Genomic DNA, 14,509 nt, shown 5'->3' on the forward strand with positions numbered 1-14,509 from the left:
GAGAGCCTTTCTTTCCCTGCTTCCTGTCTGAGCTTTCAGTCCATCTTGGGAGCTCACTGGGGAGGGAGGACCATGAGGCAACTGTGCCCTCTGCTGGCCACTGCTATACCACACCAACTCACATCCTGGCAGGGTGCACGAGAGGATCCCAGCAGCCAACTGAGGCCAGGGGACACAGGCAGATGAGGGCAAATGCCTTTCGAGTGTGAGAGTGAGCTTCCTGAAGAGCAATGCTGATTATGTCACTCCTGCCTAAATACCTCCAGCAATTCTCAGCTGTGCTCAGAGGACACACAGCCTTCGAGGCAAGACCCTGTACCACCTTCACCCTTTGCGTCTAGCCACAGCCTCCTCTTGGTGTCACCACAGCCCTCATTCTAACCACAGTGACCTCAAGCAAGCCTCTCCTGATTCCCCCTCCCACCCCACCCGAATTCCAAGGAGTGACGCCCTAGTGCTCTAGGACCCTCCAGCTCTTCCTATTCCCAGAGTTAATGGGGACTTGATTCCAGCTCGCCACATCCCTAATTAGGCTGGCCTAATTGGAGTGACACCCACATTGAAGAACGATTCCCGTAGCAACCGAGGACATCTGAGGAACAGGAGTATGGGCATGGAGAAGCTCTCTGGAACCCCAAGTCCTATGGGCTTTACCTTCTAAACAACGCTTAGGAGATACGTTCCTTCTCCAGGAACCAGGTTTATGCAAATGCCATCACCTTTCACCTGGACTCCTGCAGGGGCCTCCTCACAGGCCTTTCCCACCTTGCACTTTCCGGCCCAGATGCAAACTGCCACAAAAAGATAGTTTTTAAAAAGCAGACGTGATCATAATTCTCCCTTGCTGAAAATTCCTTAGTAGCATCCCGTGGCATTTAGGAAAAAGGTCAAAATCCTTATTCTGCACCCAAAGAACCTGTAGAAGTGGGTTCCTGCTGCAGCCGTGGCCCCGCTTCTTCCTGGGCATCAAGGCCTGTAGAGATACTCTGCCCTCTGCCTTTGCTGCCTCCTTCACTGGTTAACTCCTACTGACCGATTACTTTGTACTGCAAACGCCCTTCCTCAGGGAAGCCTTCCCGGTCAGGTCCCGTTAGATGGTCTCATCGTGTCTCACGTTTGCTTCCATACCGTGCCCTCCATTTGCAGTGACACTTTGGCTTATCCAATGCGGTGGCTGTTGCCAGCCTCTCCCTGACATGGCGGCTGCAAGAGGACAGAGCAGCGGTTATTTTGTTCACTTGGTGCTGTGCACATGAGGGTGCTCAGTCCTGACTCTTACATGAAAAGGTAAGTGAGAATCTTGGGGGAAGAGAACCAACCCGCACAGGCCACAAGAGCTCCAGATATTCTGGGGCTGGCAAAGCATGATGGGAAGGAGAATGGCTTAGGAGGGGCAAGCCGAGTAGTGGAGAGGGAGGGGTTGCTCCTAGTCCCAAAGGACAGGGCTGTGTGGTAGACACTGTGCTGGTGGTGGTGGGGAAGCCAGCCTCACAGGCTCCTTGGTTTGCATTCCTCGCTCAAGTCTGTCTGGGGATATCCAGTGGGCATAGCCCAAGTTATGTGCCTACGCTGTGGCTGCCATGGGGAGGAGGAAAATGCATTTTCCTCTGTGGCTTCCATGGTGGGCAGCAGGGTCCTCACCCAATGCTCCAAAACTAGAAAGGAATTTGGGTGTCGGGAAGGCATTAAATGACCAATGTTCACTGCAGGGAGAGGCATGAGTAGAAATACTGGGGTCACGCAAGCAGGCAGCTATGTCAGTGGTACTGAGTGCCGAGGTATCCCTGAGAGTGGGTGTACCCACCAGGGTCCCTGAGAAGAGTTTCAGTGAAGGGATTATTTCCAAAGGCGTGTGTGCGATTGGGGAGAACCACAGGGTCAGTGAGCCTGGTTCCCCAGGTCTAACAGTAGTTGAAGTGTAGAGACCGCCCCTAGGCCTGAGAGGGCAAGTGTGGAAGCAGTAATCTGAAACCTAAGAGAGACTTCTATGGAGATGGCCAATTGACAGGCGCTGGAGTAATGCTAGGAGTGACCCTGTCAGCCCACCAGGATGCTGCAGAGAAAGAGCTGGAAAATAAGTACCCTGACTACCCTCAGCTCACCATCCCATCAGGCTCCTCCCTTCCATGTCCTGTGGATGCTGCCCATTTTGAAACCCGGCCAGAAGCCTGAGGGCATGGAAGTCCATCGATATAATTCATACAGGGGGCCTTGGAGTATCCCGAGCAGGGAGAAGGGGAGAAAGGAGATGAGGAGGGTCACAGGGAAGACGAAACTCTCTGGAAATGAACCCTCGATGGAGAACTGCTGAGCGCTTCGCGGGGGATGACACTGGTCTTGGACTTTGAGGGTTGAATAGAATGTCAGGAGACCTTTCAAGATGCAGGGGGTTGCTTGAACAAAGCCGCAGAGTTAGCGGTGACTAGACTGAAGGATGTGTTTGAGAAATGTTGAGCCTGCACTTTCCACCCCAGCTTTTGGACCAGAGCTCATGGTGTGTAGGCAGTTTGAAACCAGCTGTGAAGCATTGAACGCCATGGCCTCGGGCTCTTCTGGGTGCATCTACAACCTTTCCAAGGCCAAGATTAAGAACACCTATTTGATGTGGCTTCCTCAGCACTCAGAATTTGATTTTTGTGCAGCTTCTGGGAAACACCTTACCAGGTTAGTTGTAGCTCTCTTTCTTAGGAAGGGTTGGAGCTGGAGCTCAGCGACTGCCAAGGCTGCAGCCTGCAGAGGGTTAAGCTTCCTGCGAAGGCTTGGTTGTTACAGGGCACCCGTTTGTTTGGGTTTATGGAGCAAGGCGAGTGTTGCTATGGCTGAGCTGCAGGCAACAAGTCTTATGATCTGGAACAGCAAATTGTATACATAACATGACAGCATTCATTAAAGCATGATGAACTCAGAGGCAAAGGATGTGGCGGGAGCCATAAATTCCTCTTATCCTCACTTCTGAGCCATCACATTCCATTTGAATGAGGCCTATCAGCCCAAACATTTTCATTAAATCAGTTAATTTGCTGTAAATTCCTAAGAGAAGGAACTGGGAGTTGCTCTGCCCATCCCCCACCAACGCCCATGTTTTAAAAGGTACGGATACTGTGCGGTGTGGCTCTGACTCATGTTCGCTGAGTACAAACAGATATGTTGTGCTGGGCAGTGAGTTCCCCCATCGCTACATATATTCAGGCTGACACGGGGGGACACTGGGCTCCCTTTCTGTAAGGGGCTTCGAGTAGGGGAGAAGAAGCCATTGATTCCTAACAGACATTCTTTCCAGATCTAAGATTTGGGGATTGTAGGAGCCTGAGGAAGGATCCAGGAGAACGTCCTCATTCTGCAACCTGTACTTTGTCACCATGGCGCACATTTCCTCAGGGAAGTCTCGGGCCTGGGGGAGAGCAGAACGCTGGGGCCAGAAGTCCAGAGTTTCACTCCTAGTTCTATTATTCTTTGGGTAAGTAGCCGTGGGCAAGTTCCGGTACGTCTATGAACCCCAGTCCATCATATGTAAACTAATAGTAACAGCTGACACTTATTAGCATTTCATGTATGCCAGCATTTCATGCATGCTAAGGGCCTCAGATGGATGACATCCTTATTTTTCACAGAAATGCTATGAAATTAAGAAGTGTGACCATCCCCATTTTACTGATGAGGAAACCCAGGCACACAAAGGTGAGGGAATGGTGGAGCCAAGACTTGAACTCAGGCAGTTGTGCCCCCGGGGATTTTAGCCCTTGTATGATAACAATTCTCACCTCACCTGTCATAGAATTGTTAGGTGATTACATTAGAAGATGGGTATAAAAGCATCTTTTAAACCATAAACTATTAGTCTTGGAAATGTTGAGCAAGGAGTTGAAACTTAAGTTGTAAGCTTTTTCCAACCTTGTTCATGTTCATCTTTGTCCAAAAAAGTATTTCCCTCCCTTCCAGCCCTTCATCTCCCTTTCTTTCTTCTCCTCTCACCAGATCACTACCCCTCTTTGCCTTTCCTTTCCAGCATCCCTGCTTTGTTTAAATACATTGGCTTTGGTGGAATTCAGTCTCAACAAAGAAAGGCAAAACAACAGCCAAATTTAAAAGTACTTGTGCTTTTATTAAAAAAAAAAAAAAAAAGATCAGGTACTGTCCACATGTGTTTTGGAAAGGAAGATCTCTTTAAAAAATCCTTAGTTTTCATCACCATTATTATATTAATAATATTAATTTTATCCTTAAAATCGAAACGGTATTGCTTTTCTGGTTTCCATTGTATGAAATGTAAAAAAAAGGAGGGGACGGCTTCCAATGACACACATTGAATCATTGGTAACAAAAATAATGATAATTAATTATACAGCTTTGTGTAAAATACAGCTGGTTCTAAAACAAACTACCACTGTATAGCCTACCCCTCCCCCATTCCCAGAGCCACCCAAGAGAAGGAAAAACCATCGTGAGACTGTCACTGGAAGAGTTTTGCTGATTCAAACAACAAAACAGAAATCTGTTGGAGACCGTTGTCTTTGGTGCGAAGGAAGGGATCGCAGAGCGGGGACGCCAGTGCTGCCGCCATCAGCCTCGCTGATCCATGGTCAATGCCAACTCCCGCCAAATGCCCAGCTGTGGCTTGATGGTTGCATGGGTCGTATTGATACTTTGGTAAAATTATTTTCTTTCTCTGGGCCCTACTCCTCTCTCACCCAGTTGTCCCTGGAATTTATGCCCGTTTGCGCCTGCCTTCGAGATTTCGGAAGTTGCTGGGTCTCACCTTCATCTCAGCAAACTGAATTGAATATTCGTGGCCCTTCCAGTGGAACCAATTAACACCCTGTAAAAAAGAGAAGACATCCAGATTGGTTTCCATTCGGCAAGGTGTTCATTGGCCATTGCTGTTTAGTTGACAGAACCAAACAAGTTCTGTTTCATCTTGACTATTTGGTAGTTCACAGCTGTCTTTTGTTCTCCGTCTATAGATCTGTGCAGTGAAAACTTTCAAAGAGGCTGGATGGCTGCATCCGTTTTTTTTTTTTTTTTTTTTTTTTTTTTTTTTTTTTTACTTTAGTCAGAAGCCACGTGATTTTGCATTGAGCTTTGATCTTGAAACAAAATGGTGGCCGATGAAACGTGCCATCATTAGGAATAGGTGCTAAAGGAATTCAGGTCACGATTGGAGGTTACGGAATTGAGTCTCTACATGCAAGCGGAGTCTATATTCACAGGATTCCTAGTGAGTATTTTAATAGGGGTTGGTATGGAATGGCAGAAAGATCATGGGTGGAACACACATTTTGCAACCTGACATATAGGGTTGAATCTTAGGGCTCTTACTTGAGAGATAAATGGTCTTGAGCAAGTTAGCAAACCTCTCTGGGCCTCAGCTTCACTATCATTTTTGTTTTCCTTCAGGTCTGATAATGCCAATCTTGAAAGAAGGCTATGAAGATTAAATGAGCTGGTAAAGGAGCTATCCCAGTACTGAGCACATAGTAGGTACTCAGTGAATATTAATTCCCTAATCTCAAGTAGAGAGAAATATCCTTGGAATTTTGGCCAAAAAGCTTCCTTAAGAAACGACTATATGTGTGTGTGCGCCTCCTAGTTCTATGTTTGACTCTGTGGTAGTCTACAGATGGTAGAGTCTGCATGTCGAATCCCACAAGGCCGCTGGTCCCACCGGGGGTGGGGGTCAGTTTCAGAGAGTTCTCCTATGAGGCCTCTACCCCACTCACTGACCCCTCTTCTCTATCAGATGGGAGGGGACATATCCGGGAAGAAGTTAATGGCTGGTGAAATGAAGGAAAAAGATAGAGACACTTTATTTGATTCTAATTTTTTAGCATTCACAGATACCGACCGGGTGGTCTCTGAGTCTGATGAGGAGGTGGGATTTGAGGATGGCTGACTTATTTCATGAGCAAATGTGTTTGTAATTCTCAATGATGGGGAGGTACCGCAGCCCGACAACTAGGTCCTTGTGCTGCCTTCCTCTCCCCTGTTCTGTCTGCTGACAGAGGTTCAGAGCCCGAAGCAAGCCCCCCTTGTACTATGCTGGAGACAGAACCAGAGAGGGAAAGTGATTTCACAGAAGCCACACAGTGGCCAGAGCAGAGCCAGAGCTAGGACTGGGCTCCCATTCCTTCCTCCTTTGTGGTCTTTTATGTCATCTCCTTCTGAAATTGGATGGAAGGATGGAAAAAGAAGTTTCCTTTTGGCGTGTATGTCCCCCCCTCCCCCCCCGCAGAAAGACTTTGTATTGCACAAGTTTAGGCGACAAGGCGGTAAAGGTGACACAATTATGCTCAGAGTGGAAGTATAATGGAGGCAATTGAATAAGATGGAAAGAACCCCCTGCCTTCACCCCTGCTTCACCGGGACGGGCTCTACTTTATCTGCCTTCCCTTTGGAGTTCGGACAAAGATTTTGTCTGAGGAAAGCTTTCCGTTTTGGAACCCACTTACCTGGTGTTCTCCTCAGGATCCTTAAGAGTTAACACATGCTGTTTCTGTGATTTTCACCTGCCTGCAGTGTCACTGAGGTTTCTCCTCGCTTTGCTGGGAAAACTCACGTCCTCACCCTTAGGTTGCTGCCTGCTGGTCTCAGCCAGGACGGAGGGGCTGAACGGCTCTCGCCTCACCTGGTCCGGGGCCCTCACGTCCGCTCACCTGACTGTGGTTGTTGTCTCCATATCTCCCCATCAAGTTGACACGGTGACAGTTCTTGTACCAGAAGGCCCCCTTGTAGGACAGAGCACAGTTGGTGATGGCTGAGTCCGTGTCCTTGTCGAAGGTGGAGAAGGACCTGCCGTTGTGGTAGGCCATTGAGTCACCTGAGAGAGAGAAAATGCGGCTCTGAGAGACCTCAGTTTGGCGTTTCTTGTGGCCTGTGAGGAGCAGAATGAGGGGTGACAACTGAAAGGTCCTGGCATGAGCCGGCCTTGAACACTGGACCCAGACTTAGGATCGTACACCGGACTGGATGGGACATGAGTGTCACCTGAGGACTCATTTCTGATAGAAGCAGCATGCTGTGGTAGAAAGAGGGCTGGGGGTAGCTTTGGAAGGTCCAGCAGCAAATCCCATCTCTTTCATTCCCTAGCTGTGACCTTGGCCAAGTCAAGCCTCTTGCTGGACCTCAGTTTCCTCATCTATAAAATGGAACAGGAATGTTGGTCTGTCCCCCTCTGAGTGCTGTTAGACAACAGACAGGAAGGTGTATGCTAAGTAGGTGGAGTGTTGTGCATAGCTGTGATTATTGCTACTTTTATGATTTTTTTGCATTCCCTTTCCATAAAGGAGCTCAGAGAGTAAGGTGAGAAATTTGCATGTAAGAATGTGTACTCCCCCAAATACAAATATTTAGAGCCATATTTATAGTCAAACCCTTCAGCTGTTAGATGTCACCGAATAGCCTGTGTATCATATAGTTATTTTTCAAAGCGTGTATGGGACCAGTGTTCCCTGATTCTCAGACAAGAAGCCCGTTTATAGATAGTGCTATTTCGGAATCTAGTTTGTAATTTACCACATTGACATTTAGGCACATTTAAGTGCCCTTTCTCTCTGTGCCCCTTACTCCCAGCCTGGCCAATGCTATGCACAAAAACGTCAAGGTGCCTACCTAATCTCCCCTGATATCTGGAGCAAGTTGTCAGAGGGAATCAGGTGCCTTTTTAACTGATGAAACTGCCAAGAGCGTGAGCATGGCTGGTTGGGACACTGAGGAGCAAGAGGCTCTCCTGACAGGTTATCTTAGTGAAGGGACACATCATAGCCCTTTCTGTCCTTGGAAATAGGAGACTCACTCATTCCTGACGCTCACTCAGTGTCTTTGTTTGCCATGTAACTATATCCTTCTTGCCTGAAGCCATCTCAACCAAAGAGATCCCTTTGCCAGGTAATACAACGTAAGAATTCTTTGAGCGATGCAAGAATGAAAACAATTTTCACCCCTGGGTCTCTCTCTTCATTACCACCAGCCTGATCTCTAAGGAGCTGGGTCTCTCCTTTGACTGAGCCTGGCTTTTGGGGAAGTAGAGACTTTTCTTCCCTAATAGAGGTTTTCTTTCTTGGCTCAGAGAGGTTGCAAATGTACCATGGCATCTCTGTCTTCTGTTTTCATACATGAATGCCACCCAAAGTGGGCATGGGTGGCATAGGGTGGTCATACTCTCAGACCTGATCCCCTCTTGTTACCAAGAACACCTGTCTGTGGCCAGGCTGGTACCCTGGGCCCACATTCTACAAGCTGTTTCACCTTGGGCATCTCGCCGACGTTTTCTAAGCCTTGGTTTCTTCCTCTATAGAACAGTACTAGCTTGCTGGAATGGTTTCTCTGAGAGTTAAACGGGGGTAACACCTGGGAAATATCTGCGAGAGAAGATGCTACCCAGTAGGCCAGGCTGCGTGTGGCTTCCTTATTTGTGTCTCCTTTAATGTGGAGCCGGAAATGCCGATAAAGTCAAAGACATCTTCGAGACCTGACCTCGGTTATGTCCCAGACAAGGAATGGAAGGGCTGCTGGAGGGGCAATGAGCTTCTGGCCCTGGGGGTGTGCGTGCTGAGGCGGGGCGACCGCGGGGCAGGGATGTGTTAGAAGAGATTCAAGCAGTCAGGTGATGGAGTGGACCGTTTGCTTCTCAAAGTGCAGCGCACAGACCAGCCACACCACCAGCAGCGTCACCAGGGAGCTTGGAAGAAATGCTGCGTCCGGGTTGTCAGCACCTGCCCATCCCAGGATCCCCTGGGGGTCGCATGTATGCACTAAATTGAGAAACATTGCGTTGGAGGAATATTAAGGCCCCCGAAAGACTGTTTTTCTATCGGTCTAAAACTGATATCTAAATATGGATAAGAAGACATAGTTTTTAAGTGAAGACAGCTACAACTCGGTCCTGATTGTCCTGATTCCCACCCTAGTCTGTGTTTCGGTGACCAGAATATCTACCCGACTCTGCTCAATTGTAGTGCTCCGGGATTAGCATGCAGTAGGGATTCAAATCATTGTTGATCTAACAAATGGATGGATGGAGGAATTAGCTGAAAACACAAGAAGGGATTGTGGTTTTGTAGGCCCTACGTGTGCAGTCTCCTACCTGCCGTCCCGCTGTACCCCTCCACCTTCAGCTTATAGCGAGTCTTGGCGTCTCCCACGCTGAACCTGTCGTAGACGGCGTATGCCGTCTTCCCATGGTCCCGCAGGTCCACACGGAGCTCGTACTGCCCTTGGGATGTGATTTTGTTCAGGTTGTCCAGCCCTGTGGATGACAGGCAATGATTGATGCAGAAGCACAAGAGTCTGTGGCCATGATTTCTACCCCACCCTGCAGGAGCGTGGCCAGTGTGCTCTAAGGAGGGTCGTGTCACGCAGACCCAGGCTTGCAGCGTGGTCTGCTCCTTGCTGGTGCAATATCAGGACAGATAGACTAAGCTTCTGAGCTGCAGGTAAAATCTGATCGACAGATTTGCCCTGCCAAGCTCCTGTGCGCTGTGACGATCAAAGGAGATAAGGTGTGGGAAGCACTTTGTAAACTCTAAAGCTCCTTACAAGTAAAAGGTAACGGATGATAACGGGATAGACCTTCCCCAGCCCAGGCACTGGTTGCGTAGAACAGTGACCTGGGCAGGCAGGTTGTCAAAAAGTGTGAATTGTGTGGATGGATGGGTGATGGCATTGTACGGTTGGCTTGGGAGATTTCAAAATGCATCTCAGTGGCTTACAGTGTTGGCTAGATTCCTCTCTGAGGCTCTGATGTCCCCTGTGCAAGATGGGAATTCTGTACCTGGCAGGGGTGCTTTGAGGTTATGGCTCTCTAAAGAGCGCATCTCAGCACAGGAGCCCAGGACAGAAGCAGTTAGGGATCAGTGAGGACGATTCTGTGAATGGTTCAGTGAGTGACTTACAGGTAGGCTTACCCTTCAGGCCTGGCTGTTGGCTCTCTCCCTTGATCTGAATTTTATTTCTAATGACCCAGAGAATTTAAAGTCTTTTTCATTGAAAATTTGATATTCTGCATCTACTACTGGAGCTATGGTTTCCTCGTAATCCATTTCTCTCCCCTAGGTTGCTGTGGGTTAGGACAAATGACAAGGAGGGCAGAAACGGGCATTTGGGACACAAACATGCAGGGCTGCATTACCAAGCCAGAATTCCTCTCTGCGGTCCCCAAACCCAGCAGCATAGGCTTTCCAGTTTCGGTAGAAATCCTCACGTCCATTTTTGCGTCTCAGGAACACCTATAAACATAACCAATGAATCTGGGTGCACTTAAGCTATTGAGAGAAAGAGAAGGCATCTTTTTGAGAGGAAGAACATTGGACTGTGGGAAAAGCACCAGTCCCCAGCTCGGTCCGTCGCTAATTGCCATTAACTCTGGGCAGGTCACCTCCCTTCTCTGAGCCTTAGTGTTCTCACCTGAAGAACAGGGACTGAAAATACCACCCAGCTCACATCATTGACAGAACGATGTGTCAGTGTAGGTTCGCCACTTGTTCCACATGCACCACAGTGGTGCAGGAGGTTGAAAGTGGGGGAGGGGGCTGTGCAGGTGCCATGGGGGCCTGGGGGCCCTCGCTGGACTTTATGCTCAATTTGGTCGTGAACCTAAAACTGCTCTACAAAATAAAGTTTAGTGATTAGAAAAAAATACTACGCAACTCCTATGGTCATGAGGTTGAGATAATTCGTATAAAACACTTATCACAGGGCCTAGTAGATAGCACATGCTAATTAATATGCAGGATGGGTTCCATGGCCACTGTCATTTCTATGCATCACAGAACTGAGGATCAGATGAGATGAATTACAAGAAAATTATTTTCTCTTGGCTTTATACCCCCAGCTTCTTTCCCATTCTTTCATTTCAGAGAGAATCCCTGAATTCTCCACGTGACAGGCACCTTGGGGTCAGAGGGCACGGGGAGCACCTTCACCCCTCTCCCTCCCCGCTGTGCCCTTGGCTCGCATCCCCCATGCCTGAGAGCGCTGCGATCCTTCCGGTGATACTCACGATCCATCCACCCCCGTCTGAGGTCATGTCACAGAATACTTCCAGAGCCTGGGCCTTATCGCCGTTCAGATAAATGGTGTAGAGGCCAGAGGTCGTGTCTCCATTCAACATTGCTTGGGAGCAGTCCCTGGGGAATGGGTACAGGAGTCCAACTGCAGGATAAAAAAGAAGAATGACTGTCAGAGCAGGAGGACCGGGATAGGAGCTTGGAAGTCACAGCTCACTGTTTGTTGGCTAGATGACTCACCTTCTTTGAGGCCCTGTTCCCTCACACGCAAGATGGGGACAAAACCTATTTTGTGGGGGTGCAATGAGGCTTAAAGGTTGTGGATATAAAGGACCTAGCCATCTCAGTCCCTTATATTGATGGAAGTCACCAATGATGTCAGTGGGGGGAGAGCTAAGCCCCTGTGAGGGGCACGTGCCAGGTTGGCCTTGACCTACCTGGAGCAGCCACACAGCACCTGATGAACTCCCAGGTACTGGCCAGGGGGCTGGGGCTCTAGCGCCCAGTGGGCGCCTTACTGTAGATCAGGGTACTCTACTAGGCCGGAAGCTTCTCAGTGTATTCAGAGGATTCTGAAGCCAAAGACAAGGGTTCTAGTCCTGACCTTGCCGCTGCCTTTCCTTAGGACACTGGAGAAGGCATTTAGCTGCCTGCTCTGGGAGCTTAGAGGGAGAAAACAAGAATACCCGGGGAATTTCCAAATGCAATAATGCAAACAATTAAAACATTGATGGAAATAGACAATCTTGGGGCTGGGCTTAGCAGGTGGGACCAAGAACTGACGGCCAACGGCCACAGCAGTTCTGTTTCATGATCTGACCTCCTCACATATTTTACCTTCACCCGAGGCTGCATCATTGGCTGTTCTCTTCTTTATTTCCTGGCCCTAGTCTGAGGGCATCTCTGGGCACACTCATTGTTTTCTGCATCCAGCACCTGGTGGTAAGTTCTGGCAAAGAGTCATGTTTGCCTCTGCAGCTCCCTGGGCAGGTGTGTGCAGATTGACTACAGTGAAGTGCGAAGGGCAGGGGACAGCTCTGGGGTTAATCTGTGTGTCCCAGGTTCAGCTTCTCCAAAGGCTGACTCCCTTCCTCAGGAATGAATGCTTCCCCTTAATCACCAATGGAACACCTTGCATGTTTGCCATCTGCAGAAGACACCCAGTGGTAGGGTGCGGTGTCGGTTCCCTGGTCCTGGAACGCCTGAGCCCAAATCTGCTCTAAGTCAGGGTGTAGCCCTGGGCAGGTCATCGAGTCTCTGGGAGTGTCCGTTTCTCCACCAAAACACTGGGCCTGATCATCCCAGCCTGCCGTACTTGGTGGGAGGACTGCTTGTGATTTTGAACGTGGACAGGCTTTGTAAATGCTGACATGCTAAAGGAGAAAGAAAGGGACCCTGAGCTTAAAATGAGCTCTGACCACACAATGGGTTAGGAGTTCACATACAATACGAGGAATCTCACCAGGTGCTTGGGATGAAGGGATAACTATTAATCCCATTGTATAGATGAAGAAACTGAGGCTTGTAGAATAGCAATGACTTTCCTGAGTCACACAGAGCAAGTGGTGGAGATGGGGATTGAATCCAGATCGTCTCACTACTGACCCTCGTTCCCTTTCACCACGAGCCCTGTTATCTCCTACACCCACTTTCCTCAGACTTTCAGGTAGTGGCAGGGAATTGATTCTTTTCAGAGATTTGATGGAAAAATTTACTGTAGAAGTCTGAGGAGAAGTGGAGGGTGGGTTCAGCTCACAAAGTTTGCTCTAAAGCTCGGCTGCTCCCTGAGCTCCTTACTTGTGGTGAAGATGGTCTGGACCAGCTTGCTCCTCAGGGGCCCATTCAATGCCTGGATCTTGGCCGTGTAGTGAGTGGATGGGCTCAGCTCTGTCAGGATGTAGGAGGTGGTGTCTGGACCTACAATAACTTCCTAAGGGCAGAAGAAAGAATAGAATAGCTTTTGGTCACATAACTCCTCAGAATCCAGATGATGCATCCATTCATTCATTCACCCATCCATTCATTTATTCATTCAACAAGAATCCACTGAGTCCCACTCTGTGCCAGGCTCACTGCTGGAATGTCAGAGATTGGGAGAATGCAGCATGAGCAAAGGTCCTGAGGCCACAAGGGGCTGATGAGGCAATGATGTACCTCAACCATACTTGGTTTTCGGTGGTAGAAGAGGTGGGCAAGGACCAGATTACATAGGCCCTTAAATACCAAGCTATGGAATTTAAAGTTTATTATTATAAGGAATGGAGATTCCTGAAAGATTTTTTGAGCAAGTGAATGACACGAACTCAATTTAATCTGGTAGCAAAATGAATTACACAAAAGGCAAAAGGTTTAGATTTTGACACAGTTGTATCAGTGGTCCCTGAGTATGGCTCTTTTTCACAGGCCCCTGGGAAGCTTTAAAATAATGTAATGCCTAGGTTCCATCCCAGACTGACTGAATCATAAAAGTCGGAAGGGGGGCCTGGCCAGGTGCATATTTAAGAAGCTCCCCAGTTGATTCTGGTGTACAGTCAGTTTGGGGATCTCTTGAGTCAGATGATTAAAATGCACAGGGGACCTGGCATGATGAAGGCTTGAGCTGACCCAGCATGTCTCTTTTCTAGAACAGAGACATCCAGGACAGGCAGATGTGTGCAGCTGTTGTGAGACCTATTCTAGCTATGCTCATAGTTTGTGACATGTCACTGCACTGCCGTCCGGAGGCGGTGATCAGTTTCAGTGCGTAGGAAATCCTCCTCCTTTTCAAATCCCCTTTCCAGCTTCCAATGCCTGTGAAATCACCTTTTAGCAAGTGACCTTGGTGGCTAGGATAGGAATTCAACCTACATTCCCAGCTAACAACACGCAATAGTGCTCTCTGCAACCTGCAAACACAGCCAGCTGGATTTAGGCAGTAATGAGTCAGTGTGGGGGCCCCTGGAAGGTTCTCTCCCATCCTTCCACCTGGGCAGGTGAAGTTGTCTTGAGTTTTCCAGTGGGGGGACTTGAGTTTCAGAGGAGCTATGAGACTTGCTCTCAGTCCACAGTTTGGTGCTGGCAGAGGATGGTCCTGCATCCTGTCTCCCAACATCCTGTCCATAACTCCTTCCTCCTACACCATGCTCATTTTCTTGAGTGAAACACTTACCGCTGGGGATTGGACATGCAGCAAAGTAAAGCAGGGTGAGTGCTCATTTGATACCACTGACCCAGTGACCTTTGTGTGGCCCACAGGCCTGGTCCTTGGGGAAGGATCAGGTACAAAGCCGGGCTCCTTGAATTACCTGGGGATTCCATTACCTATCCGCTCTCCGGGCTGCTGTGAAAAGCTGCTTTCTAAGCAATTGGAATACATTGAAATGAGACTCATGACTTCAGGTAAACACTAAATCCTGGAATGCCTGACCAGGAAGGAAGCTTCGAGTTTGGTGAGACCAATGCACTCATTCTATAGGTGTGAACACTGACACCCAGAGAAGGCACGGGACTTGCCTCTGTTCACAGTGAGT

The 14,509-nt window shown here is 48.7% G+C and overlaps 1 protein-coding gene across 5 annotated transcripts in view; it reads right to left on the bottom strand.

Annotated features, from left to right (window-relative positions):
• Window positions 1-4,077: 4,077 nt before the first annotated feature.
• The window catches only part of TNC (tenascin C), an 87,593-nt gene continuing 77,161 nt past the window's right edge, over window positions 4,078-14,509 (bottom strand). For 3 of the 5 annotated variants that reach the window (XM_033123356.1, XM_033123354.1, XM_033123352.1), the window contains 6 exons: window positions 12,798-12,930; window positions 10,994-11,145; window positions 10,124-10,220; window positions 9,080-9,241; window positions 6,651-6,814; window positions 4,116-4,816 (listed from right to left, as the gene is read on the bottom strand). In XM_033123356.1, coding sequence (XP_032979247.1) covers window positions 4,706-4,816; window positions 6,651-6,814; window positions 9,080-9,241; window positions 10,124-10,220; window positions 10,994-11,145; window positions 12,798-12,930 — 819 coding nt within the window. In that variant the 3' untranslated portion in view covers window positions 4,116-4,705. Of the gene's footprint in view, window positions 4,817-6,650; window positions 6,815-9,079; window positions 9,242-10,123; window positions 10,221-10,993; window positions 11,146-12,797; window positions 12,931-14,509 lie in introns of all 5 variants that reach the window. The other 2 variants (XM_033123351.1, XM_033123355.1) reach the window with 2 other exon arrangements.

Source organism: Rhinolophus ferrumequinum, chromosome 12 (genome assembly GCF_004115265.2).
Source record: "Rhinolophus ferrumequinum isolate MPI-CBG mRhiFer1 chromosome 12, mRhiFer1_v1.p, whole genome shotgun sequence".
Lineage (NCBI taxonomy): Eukaryota > Metazoa > Chordata > Mammalia > Chiroptera > Rhinolophidae > Rhinolophus > Rhinolophus ferrumequinum.